This window comes from Xyrauchen texanus, chromosome 35, assembly GCF_025860055.1.
Source record: "Xyrauchen texanus isolate HMW12.3.18 chromosome 35, RBS_HiC_50CHRs, whole genome shotgun sequence".
NCBI lineage: Eukaryota > Metazoa > Chordata > Actinopteri > Cypriniformes > Catostomidae > Xyrauchen > Xyrauchen texanus.
In genome coordinates this window covers 16,532,993-16,548,601 of record NC_068310.1, presented here as the reverse complement: position 1 = coordinate 16,548,601, position 15,609 = coordinate 16,532,993, and the positions used below count along the sequence as shown (strand labels likewise).

The following is a 15,609-nucleotide window of genomic DNA, read 5'->3' as shown; positions in this document are numbered from 1 at the left end:
TGTTTAAATAGACGGGAGAGAAGCCACGCCTCCGCACGCCACTGCTGGTTGTTTACGTCACCTCTATGTATAAATGACAGTGAACGGGGTTGTTTTTGTTAGACAGCATTGCGGTACATATTTCCGGTTGTGGAGAGTCTTATCCATCCAAATCTTTTCAAATGGGCCCCGTCGCCTAGCGTTTTCTCCCAAGCCTCCGACTGAATCTATCAGGGTGCTCTAATAACATCAGCACGAGGGATAAAATAAGGTGCGTTACAATAAATGTAAATGGTCTGCTCATATTGCTGTTTTTGGTCATTGTTTGGGTTCCATATACCGGGGACGTACCGCCATGCTTTCACGGTGCTGAATGTAACAGCAATATGAATCATATTGGTGCCGCCGTTTTTTACGGAAATCATGTGTAGTACAAAATGTTCCTTTGTGATTGCATGCGCATCCATTTTTTCTACCGTAGTAGGCCTACATGTGTTTCCTATCAAATGTTTGTCATTCAACAGCATTTCCAGAAGAATGAACAAAGTAATTTCTATTTGTATAGCGCTTTTCACAACACACATCGTTTCAAAGCAGCTTTACTGAAAATCATTCATTAACAGAAAATTAAACTGTAATGCATATAAAGTCTTAAAAGTCATAATTGTGTAGTTTGATTAAATATGATTTAAAATTGTGTATACAAATAATTAAGTTGTCATTCAATCATAATTGTATTTAGAACCCCAGTGAGCAAGCCGAAGGTATAATTTCAGTTTGTTTAGAAAATGAGTAGACCTTAAAATAACACTTATACAACCCAAAGAAGGATTCAGGCATTATGTTAGTGCTATAACCTTTTAAATGCCTTTTAATTGTTATCTGTTGTGTTAGCATGTATTCATTAAGCCACTGAGTTTTTCTGAATTTGCTTGATGAATGAGGTTGAATTACTTGGTATATAAGCAGCTATATCTGAACAATTGTCCTCTTCTCCCCCTTCTCCATCAGGGTTTCCATCTAAGGCACAGTTTACATAAATCTGTAAAATGGCAGCCATCCCAGCTAGTGGTTCTCTTGTAGCCACTCACGACTACTACCGAAGTAAGTAGACTTGTTTAAAAGCATGCACTTTTGGTGCTCCACTATGCACGGTTGCCCATCTAATAATAGTTCATGTTATACAGAAAATTTGCTTTTTATAAGACCATTTCCTCTCACCAGGGCGCATTGGCTCTACATCTAGTAGCAGCTCGTGTGGCAGTTCAGAGTACAGTGGGGAGGTTATTCCACATCATCCAGGTGAGGTTTTAAAAAAAAAAAAAATTATATTCCATTCCCACACCCCACCAGCACTAGATATAGCAATCCTGACAGTCATGTTGTAACTCGTTTCACTTATTCACACTAAGTGGGGATTTGGCTTATTTTATAGACACTGCAATAATTTACTGAACACACCCACATCAGTCACTGCTCTTTTGCAATATGATGGCCGTTCCTTTGTAATACGCTTTTGTATGATGCTAAAACAATGATGGGTATTTGAATCATAATTTTGTTCATTTGAATTGTAAACGTGTGGTGATTTAAGACAATTTAAAATTATTTTTGTGCTGTATGTAATGTGTATTTTTAAACATGGGATTTTTAGTTTTTAATTATTTTAAAGGTGACATTGGACCGCACGAGGAAATTCAGCTCTGTGATCATCAAAATAGTCAAATTTAGCATTTTGGGCAATCTCTACTTTTCCCTGTGAAACACTGAACTTGACCTTTGGCCTAGTTTGTCTACAATCTGAATTTCTGAGATTTGGAGTTCTGAAAATCTGAACCTGAAACCTTTATTATCGGAGTATTTACAGCTAATTCCATCTCTTTAAAAAAAAAAAAACGGACATTTCTAAAATATGCCACAGAAATCTTTTAAAGGGGGTCATGACACAAGGAATACAATTTTCCTTTATCTTTTAAAAAATAAGAGGTAATTTTACTATTAAAAATGTACTGTAAGTTTCAGAACTTGTAACTTCCTTCTAACTGCAAAAAGAGCATTTGTTGAAACCAAGCTGCCAAAACGATTCTCTATTTCCTCCACACTGTGATGCCACACTCTGAAGACGTTTGGACGGGTTTGGGTAGTTTACAAGGGCTTGTTTAGGCTTCGAACTGGTAATTACAAGGCTATTATGCAATAAATATGATTTTTATGAGGACATTTCTAGTGTCCCCATAATTTAAATCGCTTAAACATACTAAACTATATTTGTTTTGTTTTTATGTAAAAATGCATAATGTTTTTTTTTGTGAGGGTTAGGGTTATTGGATAGAATCTGTAGTTCGTATAGTTTAAATGTGTGCGTGCGTGTGCGTGTGTGTGTGTGGCGTGTGCATCACTTTGTGGTGACCAAATGTCCCCATAAGGATAGTAAAACCCGAAATTTTTGACCTTGTGGGGACATTTTGTCGGTCCCCATGAGGAAAACAGCTTCTAAATCATACTAAATTATGTTTTTTGAAAATGTAAAAATGCAGAAAGTTTTCTGTGAGGGTTAGGTTTAGAGGATAGAATATAAAGTTTGTACAGTATAAAAACCATTATGTCTATGGAAAGTCCCCATAAAACATGGAAACACAACGTGTGTGTGTGTGTGTGTGTGTGTGTGTGTGTGTGTGTGTGTGTGTGTGTGTGTGTGTGTGTGTGTGTGTGTGTGTGTGTGTGTGTGTGTGTGTGTGTGTGTGTGTGTGTGTGTGTGTGTGTGTGTGTGTGTGTGTGTGTGTGTGTGTGACCATCAACTTATACTAACATCTTTAAATAAAAGGGGCCATGACATGCCTCTTTTATTATTTTGTTAACTGGCATGTTTAAAGTACAAATAAATAATATTCAGATGCAAATACTTTGACCATAGTTCTTGCTCCATACTATTGAGGAAGCCATCCTATTGAAGCTAGACTTGTCTTGTAACTTAGTCTTCTGGTTTGGATTTGGGATCAAGCTCATTTACAGGACAGACTGGCCATACTTTGTTCTGATTTGTTGTTTCATTATCCCCCAGGTCTGCCCAAACAGGACTCTGGCCACTGGTGGTCCAGTTTCTTCTTTGGGAAGCAGAACCAGCCTGGCATGGGAACTCTAACTGAGGAGGCTCAACAGAAGTGAGTCAAGTATCTTTCAGTGGAGACATGGGATTGATTTTCACTGACACTCAACTTCCTGCATGTAACATGAAGACCTTGCCAGTGTTAGTCATAACTGCTGTTGCAGATTTTAGAATTTGTAACCCAGATCTATCAGTCCATTTAAACTGTTGTGATTTATTTATTTTTTGAATATCTTAATCTGATTTGCTCTCTACAGGTCAGGAGTGATGAGCGTGACCAATGGACAGGTGACATGTGTTGCCCGGGAGATGGTGAAAAGGCAGGCAAGCGAAAGTAGTGATGGAGGCAAGTCGGAGGCAGGGAGTTCTCCCCATTCCTGAATCTGAGACCAGCTCAGGACACCAACGCTAGGGGATAAAATGGCCCTTTTTTCTTAAAATTTTCTTAATTTCCCATCCATACAATGGGCTGTTTTAGTATTTTTCTTTTATTTGTACTCATTTTATATATGGTGTTATAAAATGGAAAAACTGAAACATGCAAAAATATTTTGTAAATTTTTACACCTCTGTAACACTGGTGCAGTGTCTTTGTTACTTGGTATCAGTGCATTGTATTGTGTTTCAGCACAATAAATGGTCTTATACCGCCCACTTTCCCTTTAAATTATTATTCAAGACCTTTTCAAACAAACCCTGCATTAACCATTTACAATTCCTTTTTTTTATTTATTTTTTACTAAAATAAATTGTAGAGAAAGTGCAGTCATAAATTCCCTATGGTGTTTATGGGCAATTGTGTATGTGTGCATCTGTGTAGTCATTTTGCCAACATTCCTACCGTCCACTGTGATCGGTGGAAAAAAAAGCCCCTCTGCTCTGAGCATATTGTTCAGCTCATATGAACGGATCATTATATAACTAGTATGTTAGCTTCACTGTTCCTGAGATCTATACATTCAGTGCTTCAGCATTCAACATGGACTTTGGAAAAAGGCAAAACAAGGGCACCCAGATTCCAGGTAAAATGGAGACAGAATGTCATGGGCATTTGCCTTTGAAGAGTACAATATCTGATTTCTACAATACAGATTCCATTATACAGAATTTAAGAAAAGCCTATTTATTCAATAAATGCATTCAGAGAATGTCACCTCTCCAAACAGGGTCTGGAAATAATGTAGACTCTGCAGTAACACTAACCCTATATTTTATGTAAGTGCTCTTGGTTATAATATGGCATACATTTTCCTATTGCTCATTGTGTTCTGAATAAAGACACCCACGTCATGTTTTGACGTAAGGTTTATGTAATCCAAAATAACAATACAAAGTGCCAGTGGACAATTTAAATGAAGCAGTGTTAGTGGTCAAACACTCAATGTGGGAAACGGCAAACATGGAAAATTGCTCCGTATAAGCCAGACAAAACTGGTTTTTGTGTAGCTTTGTTCCCATGTGTACATAGATTTTCCAGGTCACTAAGTTCTGATGGTTGGCTAGTCTTTCTGTGGCATGCTGACTCTGTTCTTTTTTTCAGTCAGTATATCATCTGTGTTCTCAGCAACAGGTCCCAGCTGCCAATCTATGACAGGTGCTGTGTTTGAAATGTTTGTGGTAAACAAAAAGGCATCTGATGTAAAAAAAAATATATATATATATATATATATATATATTATTTTGCAAGATGAGAAAGAAATAGCAAATGGCTATTTGTTAGATGTGTATATGGATACTATGCAATATAAATTAATTTGTTCTCTATCATAGAAGGCCTCTAGAGCTACAGACTTTGCAGCTACATGAACTTCTAGGCGAAAATCTAATCTGCACAACTGGAGCAACACATTCAAGTCCACATATGCTGTCAGTTACTCTGTAGAGGAGCGCAATACACACTTTAAAAAAAAAAAAATTATAAAAAAATTGTGCAGGAGTCTACTTGACCACACGGTCAGCAGGACTTAGCCATTTGGAAGAGGCTCCTTTGGATGTTGGGCTCTTTATAACACTCTTATTGTCCAGTCATCGGTAATGTGTCCTGAGAAATCTGTAATCATTAAGTCAGGAACAGAAACAGAAATAAATTCTGTCTGTCTAACCCTAGACCTATAATATATGTTGCATATATTATGACCCCTCTGTCAAGCTCCTGAAGTTTGTAGACAACACTACTGTCATCGGCCTTATCCAAGATGTCGATGAGTCTGTATATCTAAAGTAGTTCGAACAGCCAGCTGTCTGGTGCAGCCAAAACAACCTAAGTTGAACACGCTCCAAACAGTGGAGATGATAGTGTACTTTGGGAGAAACACCCCAGCATTACACCCCCTCACCATTTTGAACAACACTGTGGCAGCAGTGGAGTCATTCAGGTTCCTGGGCTCTACCATCTCACAGGACCTGAAGTGGAAGACCCACATTGACTCCATTGTGAAAAAGGTCCAACAGAGGTTGTACTTCCTTTGCCAGTTGAAGACGTTCAAGGGTAAAATATCAGCACATAGTAAGATATAAGCCAATGAAATTCAGTCATCTTGGAGATGAAGCTACATCAAATTGTTTGAATGAAGCTAATTAAAGCAACTGGTCTAAGTAGGTTTTCTAAACTATATCCCACCTTAGTGTTTGGATTTGGTCACCCAGATAGTCACTTGTCTTTGTTTTGGTTCCATTAAGTTAACAGAAAGACTATTGACATCCTTCATTTTATCTGTTGGGCAGATGCCTGCACACAAAAACAAACATATACACAGAATCTGAATATGTGCAACAGTTAAAATGACCTACATCTCACAGAGTAAATCCTCTTAGACATGCATTTTATTAAAAGTGAGAGGATTTAAATGTCTTCTGAAAATAATTCCATATTGTAACAGATTCACATTCTGCAAGAGAGTACTTTTAAATGCAGAGTTTTTACAACCTTTTGTATGGAACTAGTTTTCCTTTTGATGTTTTAGTACTTTGTACTGTTTAAGCTATTGAATTAGGACTATTTTTGGCAGTTCAAAAGTGAGATCCATGTTTTTATTTGGTCAATGAAAATACATGAGTTGATAAGGCTAAAATAAGAACATAGTGTGCTGTACACATTCAGGTAAAAGTCCACGCATTGAAAAACTACTGCTTCAGTGAAAAGCAGTCAGCAGTATAACACGTGTTCAGTAGCCAGGGGCGGACTTAGCACTAGGCAAAGGTGGGCAACCGCCTAGGGCCCCTAAAAATACAAATTCTATATATTTTTTTATTATTAATGCAAAAAAACATATGCTGAAACTTGAAATATCGCTGTTATAACACCAATATAATTAATATTTCTGTTACTTTCAGCACCAATATTGCATGTTTAGTACTGACATTTTACATGACACTAACAGTCTGGCCTTATCTGATTATGGGGGGGGGGGGGTATTGTGTACCTCCCCTACTGTATATTGTGGTTATGGCCCTGAGAGAGAGAGAAAGAGAAACAGAAGAAGGGGAAAACTCCTTGAGAGTCTTTGGCATGCATGTGAATATGTACATTCTGACTTTCTTTCACAGTAATGCAAAACAAACAGCAACACGCCTCTTGTGCCCATTTCTGACTACGAAATCAAGTTATTAGAAAAAACTAAACATTTAAAAAACAAATAAAAGATCTGACAAATGCAATATTCTACACCTGTTTGGTTAGTACATGTCAACCTACAGTAGACATATTTAGGTCATTATAGTGGATATACACAGATGTGATTGAGACCTTTGCACTTATCATTTCTTTAAATATAAAAAAGGTGCCGTTTGACATGACTTCTTTAAAGATCATGCATTAGTATGCCTTGATATTAATTTCAAGTGGATCTTGCCTTTTTGTAAGCTGTCTGTCATGTGTATAAATCCTTAATTTATTTATTTTGGCAGTATTATTGTTATGGCAAAATACTAAATGAATCTTGTGATTGGCTAAGGAACTGATAGTCCCACCTATCTCCTTTCTTAGGAGGAAGTCCAAGGAAGAGCTGTAGGGATGCTTTGCCTTTACTCTTCTAAAATATTTCCCACCCTCTGCTTTTGTGCAGGTGCCAGGGGAAATTCTTTGCCAAGAGATCAGCTTCTTATTTTAACCTGAGTTTTATTTATGGACTTTGTAAACATATTCACAATAGTATTTGTTGTAACAGACTTTAACTAGTTTTTATTGTCTTAATTGTCAAACTATCTGCTAATTGTGTTCTTGTTGCCCTTCTCCAGTTCAAGGCTTCCCAAAATGTATCTTGAAAATGAAGGTAAACCAGTAAGTTATCAATCCACTTTGACCCATATTTGCCTGGTAAGGAAAACGGGAACACTTCAGGAGGAGAAACAAGGACCTGAGTCATGTGACCTACCTACCAAAGAGTCTTGAACAGGAGGAGCCAGTCGGTTGAAGCATGCTCGCTCACATCTTCTGTTGACAGTTCTGCCCTGAGTTTCAAAGATCATTCTGTATAAAGGTGAATGGTGGCCTGGGATGAGAATAAAAGGCATGAAAAGAGAAATTGATTGAGATGCTCTTATGATCAGAATGAATCATAAATAAATTAGATTATGTAACATACTGTAATGAATAAACGTGAAGAACTTCCTGTCTTTTAAGAACTTTGAGAGGGCTATCCATGCTTTTATTATGTCTCGGCTTGATTATTGTTACTCACTTTATTCAGGTATTAGACAAGCTTCTCTTTCTATGCTCCAAATGGTGCAAAATGCAGCAGTCAGACTCCTAACTGGAGTTAAGTAATATGAACATATCGCACCTACGTTAATATCACTACACCGGCTGCCGGTATGCTATAGATTTGAATTTAAAGTTCTATTAATGGTCTTGAAATCTCCAATGGTCTGATGCCTTCCTATCTCACAGACGTCTTGTCAGAACATTGCTCAGGGAGATATTTATTGATTATGAAAGATGCTACCCTGGGCGACTGCCCATCGCAGCCATGCCTAAATATGCCACTGGTTTCCGATAGCTTTTAATGAGTGAGGTGATGGTTCATTTCTTCCATTCTTTCTATGCCCTATAGGTGTATTGCTGTGGATTGTTTTTTTTTTATTAATATACTTTTATTGAGTTTTAACTTTTATTTTACTATGTACATCACATTGGTCAACAGCTGTTGCTTTAGTTGTGCTTTATAAATAAAGTGACATTGACATTGAGAATGAACTTTCACATGCAAAAATAAAACTGTTTGAGGCAATGTACAATATAAAATGTATAAATTAACACTTTAAAGGTGCACTCAGCAACTTGTTTGTGTCATCTTGGACTTAAGAGTGACACATAGTGGTGTGGGTGCAGCATCATTCAAAATCAATAGTTTTCAGTTACAGATGCCATTGTAGAAATTCATTATTCACAATCAGCCATGATTCATTTAAACACTGTTATGTTAATTGCAGAAACCCACAATCCACCCACAACACTGTAAAAACTTTGGACTGGTGCCAAAATTAGAGGTTAGTGGGTGCACGTCTATTCATGGCTTAACCTCCTTTGAATTTATACATTTGAAAAAGAGCAAATTGAAACCTGATGTTATACAGTATATTTATCAATACAGGCCTTTCCTCGTCTATTCATATTTCTGTATATTTCTTCTCTACATCCACTGAGTGTGGGCAATGTGGTAAGGTTATGAAAAAGGGTTGGCAAGATTAGAGGTGTTACCTTCAGAAGTATTGCATCATCACTCATATGGTAACAAGTGTGGGCTCTCTGACACACAGCAGGAAGGGGGGTGTTGCCCAGAGATGCCATGCAGGGTAGCTGACCTAGTTTTTAAGAATGGAAACCAGAATAGATTATTATGACTTGACAGTCATTACACTTCATATTTAGACTGTTTACAGTTTGAGGTTTAAAGAAAATATTTCAGTCGAAGTAGTGTTATAATATACTTCTTATATTATAAGAAGTACTCACAACATGCAAGTTTGAAACTTCACATGTTGAGCAGTGATTAGTTGAAGGGATATATAAACAATGCTAAAAAAGTGTCATAATATATACAGAATTATTTTTTTTTTCATCATAAATATTAAATCATAACTAGGTTTTACATTTACAGCAGAAAATGTGAGTATTGACTGTGCAAAGTCGCTGCAACAATACTGTTGTGGGTAATTTGTGCATTGCTACGCTGTTGCTAGGGTGTTCTGAGTGCTTTAGGGGGTTGCTTACTTGCCCAATTCAAAAGAAACCACCGCCAAGAATCTATGATATTCTGGTCCATATGAGTTGGGACTATCCTTCTATGTAAATCTATGGGATTTTTTTTGTCTGATAGATACGGTTTGTAGGTTATGGAAACTGGAAATATCAGGGAATATGCATAAAAATGTATAAAATTGCAAAAGGTGACCACAATTTTGAAGTTCAAAAAAGCACATCAATGCAGCATAAAAGTAATCCCCACAACTCCAGCAGTATAATCAATGTCATCTGAAGCGAACAGATTGTTCATATGACATCACTGACAGATGACTTTTCACTGAACATATTGCCATTGTAGTCTCTTTGTGCAATCACGAGTGCTTGACGCATGTGCAGAGCGTTAGATGGCACCAGAAGTGTAATTGAGCTTGCACTTATTGAACAACAGAGCTGAGATATTCTTCCAAAAAAATCTTTGTTTGTTTTCTGCAGACAAAATAAATTGTCTGCAGAACACCTAGTCTGAGCAACTGTAACAAAAGACGAATTATTTTCACACATGCTAGTCCATTTGTTTGGGTTACAACACGTATTTAAATGGACAGTTTTTATATTGATGTACACTGGAAGCTCCAGTCATCAAGACAAATTCCTTGTATGTATAAGCATACTTTGCAATAAAGCTGATTCTGATTTCTGATTCCCCGTATTCTGACATCTCCTCCACTAATCAAATGATTGAAAGTTGTCTGTACGTCACCAGCTCGATGACGCCTTCTGATTGGATAGTTATTGATTCCATAACTTCTGACACTCATCATTCAGACAGTAGAAAATCTATTTAACTGTTTAACTGTAATGTTATTGTTTCGAAATATTCTTCTAAAAAACTTAGATGATGTCATACACAATGCAAATTGAAATATAACACACAATTATAGTATACACAATTTAAATATTATTCTTTTTAATAAGCATGTAATTTACATGACTTTTAATGATTGATAATCATTGATAATTTGCTGCATATCTTGATTGTTTACGTTTAAACACTACCTACCTATAGTTAAACATTATAAATTATTAAAAACGAACTGCAGAATTAAGTAATAAGAGGTTAAATAAAAGAAGTGACAAACTATGTTACATATCGTATATAGAGCTGTATGGAATATACTGTATAGTAAATCAGCTGTATGGACATGAAAAGAGTAAAACATGTTCATACACTGGAAGCTGCAATATCACATCTCCCCCATTATAATATTAAAGAAGAAAGCTGTAAACAGCTGATTTAAATGCATTTGATGGTTTTGTATTGTCCAGTGTTAACCATTTAAAAATTCACACTGAACTTCAAACTTGGTGGCTGTTTGTTTATCTGCACTAATAAGATGTTAGAAAGTTCGTCCCGGAACAGAAAACAGGCAGTGGACCAGACGGACTGATATCTGAGTTGCTACTTCCAGCAGACTGATGCAAGAGCCAGTTCCAGCAGTGCTCTCCCGGATATTGTTCAATGTTGTGCTTTTATGCAACAAATACCACAACATAACTTTCCATAACTCCCTACAAACATAATATTGTAAATGGATGTCACTGACTGCCTGACAAGTGCTATTAAAGAGAAGTTTGAAGAGGATATACTTCTCCCGTGCCTGATTCACTTACCGGAATCACTGTCCATAATTGTCCGCCCGTAGAACTGTAAATTAACAAAGGTTGAGAGAGGTGCTCCCCCACAACATTTGGTCCTTCAAGCCGGATCTGGCAACAGTAAACAATATGGACACTGCAGCTAGCGATGCATCAGAGACTGTGGATAGGCCCAAGAGGGTGACTGTGAGGTTGGCTACATTCCTCCTGTGGACCCTCGCTGTCACAGTCAACATTAGAGCCAGTCGAGGAAGACGTCCCATAGTAAAGCCAGCTCTCGTTCCATATCCAGTTGTCTTTCCATTATCTCTGGTGTGCAAGCTACATCTGCACTCACAAGCATCCAGGCAGCTATAGTGGAGGAGAGAATAAAACAGCAGCAGAACGACAGCCTATTTCAACAACTAAAGGAGGACACACTGGCAGAAATGGAATACCAAAGACTACAAACCCAAGCTAAAGAGGCTCAACATGCTCAGGAACAGGCTCTTGTTGGCAAAGGAGGCCTTATCTAACCAGTTAGAATGACAGCACAAGCTGAAAAAGGCTGAGACTGATCTAGAAGTGGCCAAGCTGGTGAGTTCCCTGCTCAGCCAAGACATAAGTTTGACTGATCCAGAGCTTCAAGCATCGCCAGACACAACTGGGCCATCTTCGTAGTTCCCTTATGCCAGCTCAGGCCACTTACCTGTATTTCAACAGTCTCCCTGCCCCTCATCTTCCATGATGTAGGCCTGTAGAACTGTAAATTAACAAAGGTTGAGAGAGGTGCTCCCCTGCAACATAAGATATCCCTCTGTTTACTATGGTATTAAGGCTATATGAACGACTTCTCACCTGGCCAATTGCAGACTTGCAGTGAAGGATCCATAGAAACAGAAAGAATAAACGTGTAATAAAATAAAATAAAATAAAAGTGGCTTTTCAGGACCACTTGACTATGCTGCTTTAAAATGTTTAGAGACTTGAGAACTGTGATATATAGCAATACAGACCAGCTTGATTCATTTTTCATAAAGGGCCTAACTGCTCCCATATTATTTTGTAGATTTTCAAATCCATAGAATGATTAAACACAGGCTAAATGTTGAAATGTTAGAGAGCACCTCTGCAGATAAAACAGAGTATTTGTATCTGAAACAGAGTGGAAGATTTCATAGAGGAATGTTTATGTTTGTTGTATTCAAGTGTGAATGTCACAGTGCTTATGTCTACATTCAAGGCCCATATATATGTATTTAATGTTTCGCACACCACCACAATCTCTCTCTCTCACACTCACACTCACACACACACACACACACACACACACACACACACACACACACACACATGTTGTGTTTCCATGTTTTATGGGGACTTTCCATAGACATAATGGTTTTTATACTGTACAAACTTTATATTCTATCCCCTAAACCTAACCCTACCCCTAAACCTAACCCTCACAGAAAACTTTCTGCATTTTTACATTTTCAAAAAACATAATTTAATATGATTTATAAGCTGTTTTCCTCATGGGGACCGACAAAATGTCCCCACAAGGTCAAAAATTTCGGGTTTTACTATCCTTATGGGGACATTTGGTCCCCACAAAGTGATAAATACACGCTCACACACACACACACACACACACACACACACACACACACTAAAGTGCAAAAGTTTTAGGCCATTGTGAAAAATGTTGCATAGTGAGGATGTTTTCAAAAATAATGACAAATAGTTTTCATTTTTCAATTAATGTCATACAAAGTCCAGTACACATAAAAAAGCTAAATCAATATTTGGTGAGATCACCTTTGCCTTCAAAACAGCACCAATTCTCCTGTCACCTGGATACAGTTTTCTTGGTTGTTGGCAGATATGATGTTCCAAGCTTCTTGGAGAACTTGCCACAGTTCTATTTAGGCCATCTCATTTGCTTCAGTCTCCAATCCCAGACAGCCTGAAGTGATGTTGATTCCATCTGTTGTAGGTCTCCTTGTTCTTCTTTTAATCAAATCAATTTGCAAATGGAATGTTCAAATGTAAAATGTATATTGCCTACTGATACACTAAAAGCAGAATATATAGAATAACTATTTTAAGACAAATTGTTTTGTGAAAAATATAATGCACCAAAGCCTTTTGCACTGTAGGGTACTGTGTATATATATATATATACATATGTTAAAAAAAATAAATGTATTCTAGTGCAGTTCGCTGGCAGTTATGCAACATAAGTCCATTCAAACAAAACAGATTTAAAATCTGCACAAGATTATTGTGTAAATTATGATATTAATATAAAATATATGCCATTAAATATTGAGTACCTAAAAATACAAGAGACATAAACTCTGTGTTCAGCACAAACTTGGTTGCATGTTTCATCGCATCAAAGCTTTATCGTGATACGCCATCTGCTTGTGATATTTCATGTTGTATGTCATGATGATCCATTGGTTCACCTGTTGTGTGAAGTAAACCTTTCAGCAATTAACTTATGCAACAATACAGGACCAAATGCATCAATACATAGTAAAACATTTACCAAATCAAATAAACATGGTTATTTTTATTTGGGAATAAAAGTACCAGGACCTTTAAGGTTTAAGGTACGAGAATTAAATTGAAATGAATGTTGAGTTGACTGAGGGTGTCATAAACCATGAAAGAAAGTTAGTCATGGTTTGGAATGACGTGATGGTTAGTAAATGACAACAGAATTTTCATTTTGGAGTGAACTAAGCCTTCAACACAATGCAATATAAAATGACACCAAAAATATGTTTAAATATGTAGTAGAGTATTCAAAACAACATAAAACAGGATATCTTAAATATTGTTTTATAACATGTTGTATAGGCTACTATGTTTAACACATATTAATTTACTTATAGCTTTATGCCAATTTTAATAATGCCATTTCTATAAAGGAACATGCCACTACATTGTTTTTCCCTTTCAATTGCAGTAAAGGCTTCTGAGGAAGAAATAAAAAGACATACACATATTTTTAATTGATTTTAACCTTTTTATTCCCCTAAACAGAACAGATTGTCCATTACACATTAGCCCTAAAATAGGTTTTAAACATTTGATCAAAACACTAAAAACCTACTATTATCAGGTTTATAAAAATAAAAATAATAATAAAATAAAATAATTATTGTTTCAAACACATACATGAAACCCTGAGAGTTGCCAAAATGCTTCATATGTACATCATTATGTATGTAAAAAAAAAATCAGTCTCAGAAACATTTTCATTGAGGGGCATTTTGTTTGAATTTTGTGGGCCCTTTTGTAACTTTTGGTGGCATTTTTGCCCCGAATCCAATTCTCATAAAAAATCCTCCAAGTGCAGCATTGAAAGCTTTGCAGATCCTTGGCATTCTAGCTGTGAGTTTGTCCAGATACTCAGGTGACAATTTACCCCACACTTCCTGTAGCACTTGCCATAGATGTGGCTGTCTTGTCGGGCACTTCTCACACACCTTACAGTCTATCTGATCCCACAAAATCTCAATGGGTTTAAGATCCAGAACACTCTTTTCCAATTATCTGTTGTCCAATGTCTGTTTCTTTGCCCAATCAAACCTTTCCTTTTTGATTTTCTGTTTCAAAAGTGGTTTTTTTCTGTGCAATTCTTTCCATAAGGCCTGCACCCCTGAGTCTTCTCTTTACTGTTGTACCTGAAACCGGTGTTGAGCAGGTAGAATTCAATGAAGCTGTCAGCAGAGGACATGTGAGTGGTGACTGGTGTAGAGCCAACAACCTGTCTCTGAATGTGGACAAAACAAAAGAGATGGTTGTTGACTTTAGGAGAGCACAAGGTGAACACACTCGCTGAACATCGACGGCTCCTCAGTGGAGATCGTCAAGAGCACCAAATTCCTTGGTGTTCACCTGGTGGAGAACCTCACCTGGTCCCTCAACACCAGCTCTGTTACCAAGTAAGCCCAGCAGCGTCTCTACTTTCTTCGAAGGCTGAGGAAAGCACATCTCCCACCGCCCCATCCTCACTACATTCTATAAAGGGACTATTGAGAGCATCCTGAGCAGCTGCATCACTGCCTGGTTTGGGACTTGCACCGTTTCTGACCGCAAAGCCCAGCAGAGGATAGTGAGGACAGCTGAGAAGATCATTGGGGTCTCTCTTCCCTCCATCAAAGACATTTACACACAATGCTGCATCCGCAAAGCAGCCAGCATTGTGGACGACCCCACACACCCCTCACACAAACTCTTCTCCCTCCTGCCGTCTACTGAAGCATTCGGGTCCTCATGGCCAGACTGTGTAATAGCTTCTTCCCCCAAGCCATCAGACTCCTCAATACTCAGAGACTGGACTCACACAAACACACACACACACACACACACACACACACACACACACACACACACACACACACACACACACACACACACACACACACACACACACACACACACACACACGTTGGTCTACCTATCATTATGAGGACTTTCCATAGACATAATGACTTTTATACTGTACAAACTATAGATTCTATCCTCTAAACCTAACACAACCCCTAAACCTAACCCTCACAGAAAACTTTCTGCATTTTTACATTTTCAATAAAACATTGTTTAGTATGATTTTTAAGCGATTTGAATTATGGGGACACTAGAAATGTCCCCATAAATCACATTTATAGCATAATACCCTTGTAATTAC

The 15,609-nt window shown here is 37.4% G+C and overlaps 1 protein-coding gene across 1 annotated transcript; it reads left to right on the top strand.

Moving 5' to 3' along the window:
- Window positions 1-82: 82 nt before the first annotated feature.
- On the top strand, window positions 83-3,886 carry ppdpfb (pancreatic progenitor cell differentiation and proliferation factor b). Its single transcript, XM_052106462.1, has 5 exons — window positions 83-250; window positions 991-1,083; window positions 1,204-1,281; window positions 3,041-3,140; window positions 3,343-3,886. The coding sequence occupies exons 2-5, from the start codon at window positions 1,029-1,031 to the stop codon at window positions 3,464-3,466; spliced, it is 357 nt and encodes a 118-aa protein (XP_051962422.1). The 5' UTR covers window positions 83-250; window positions 991-1,028; the 3' UTR covers window positions 3,467-3,886.
- Window positions 3,887-15,609: the final 11,723 nt, after the last annotated feature.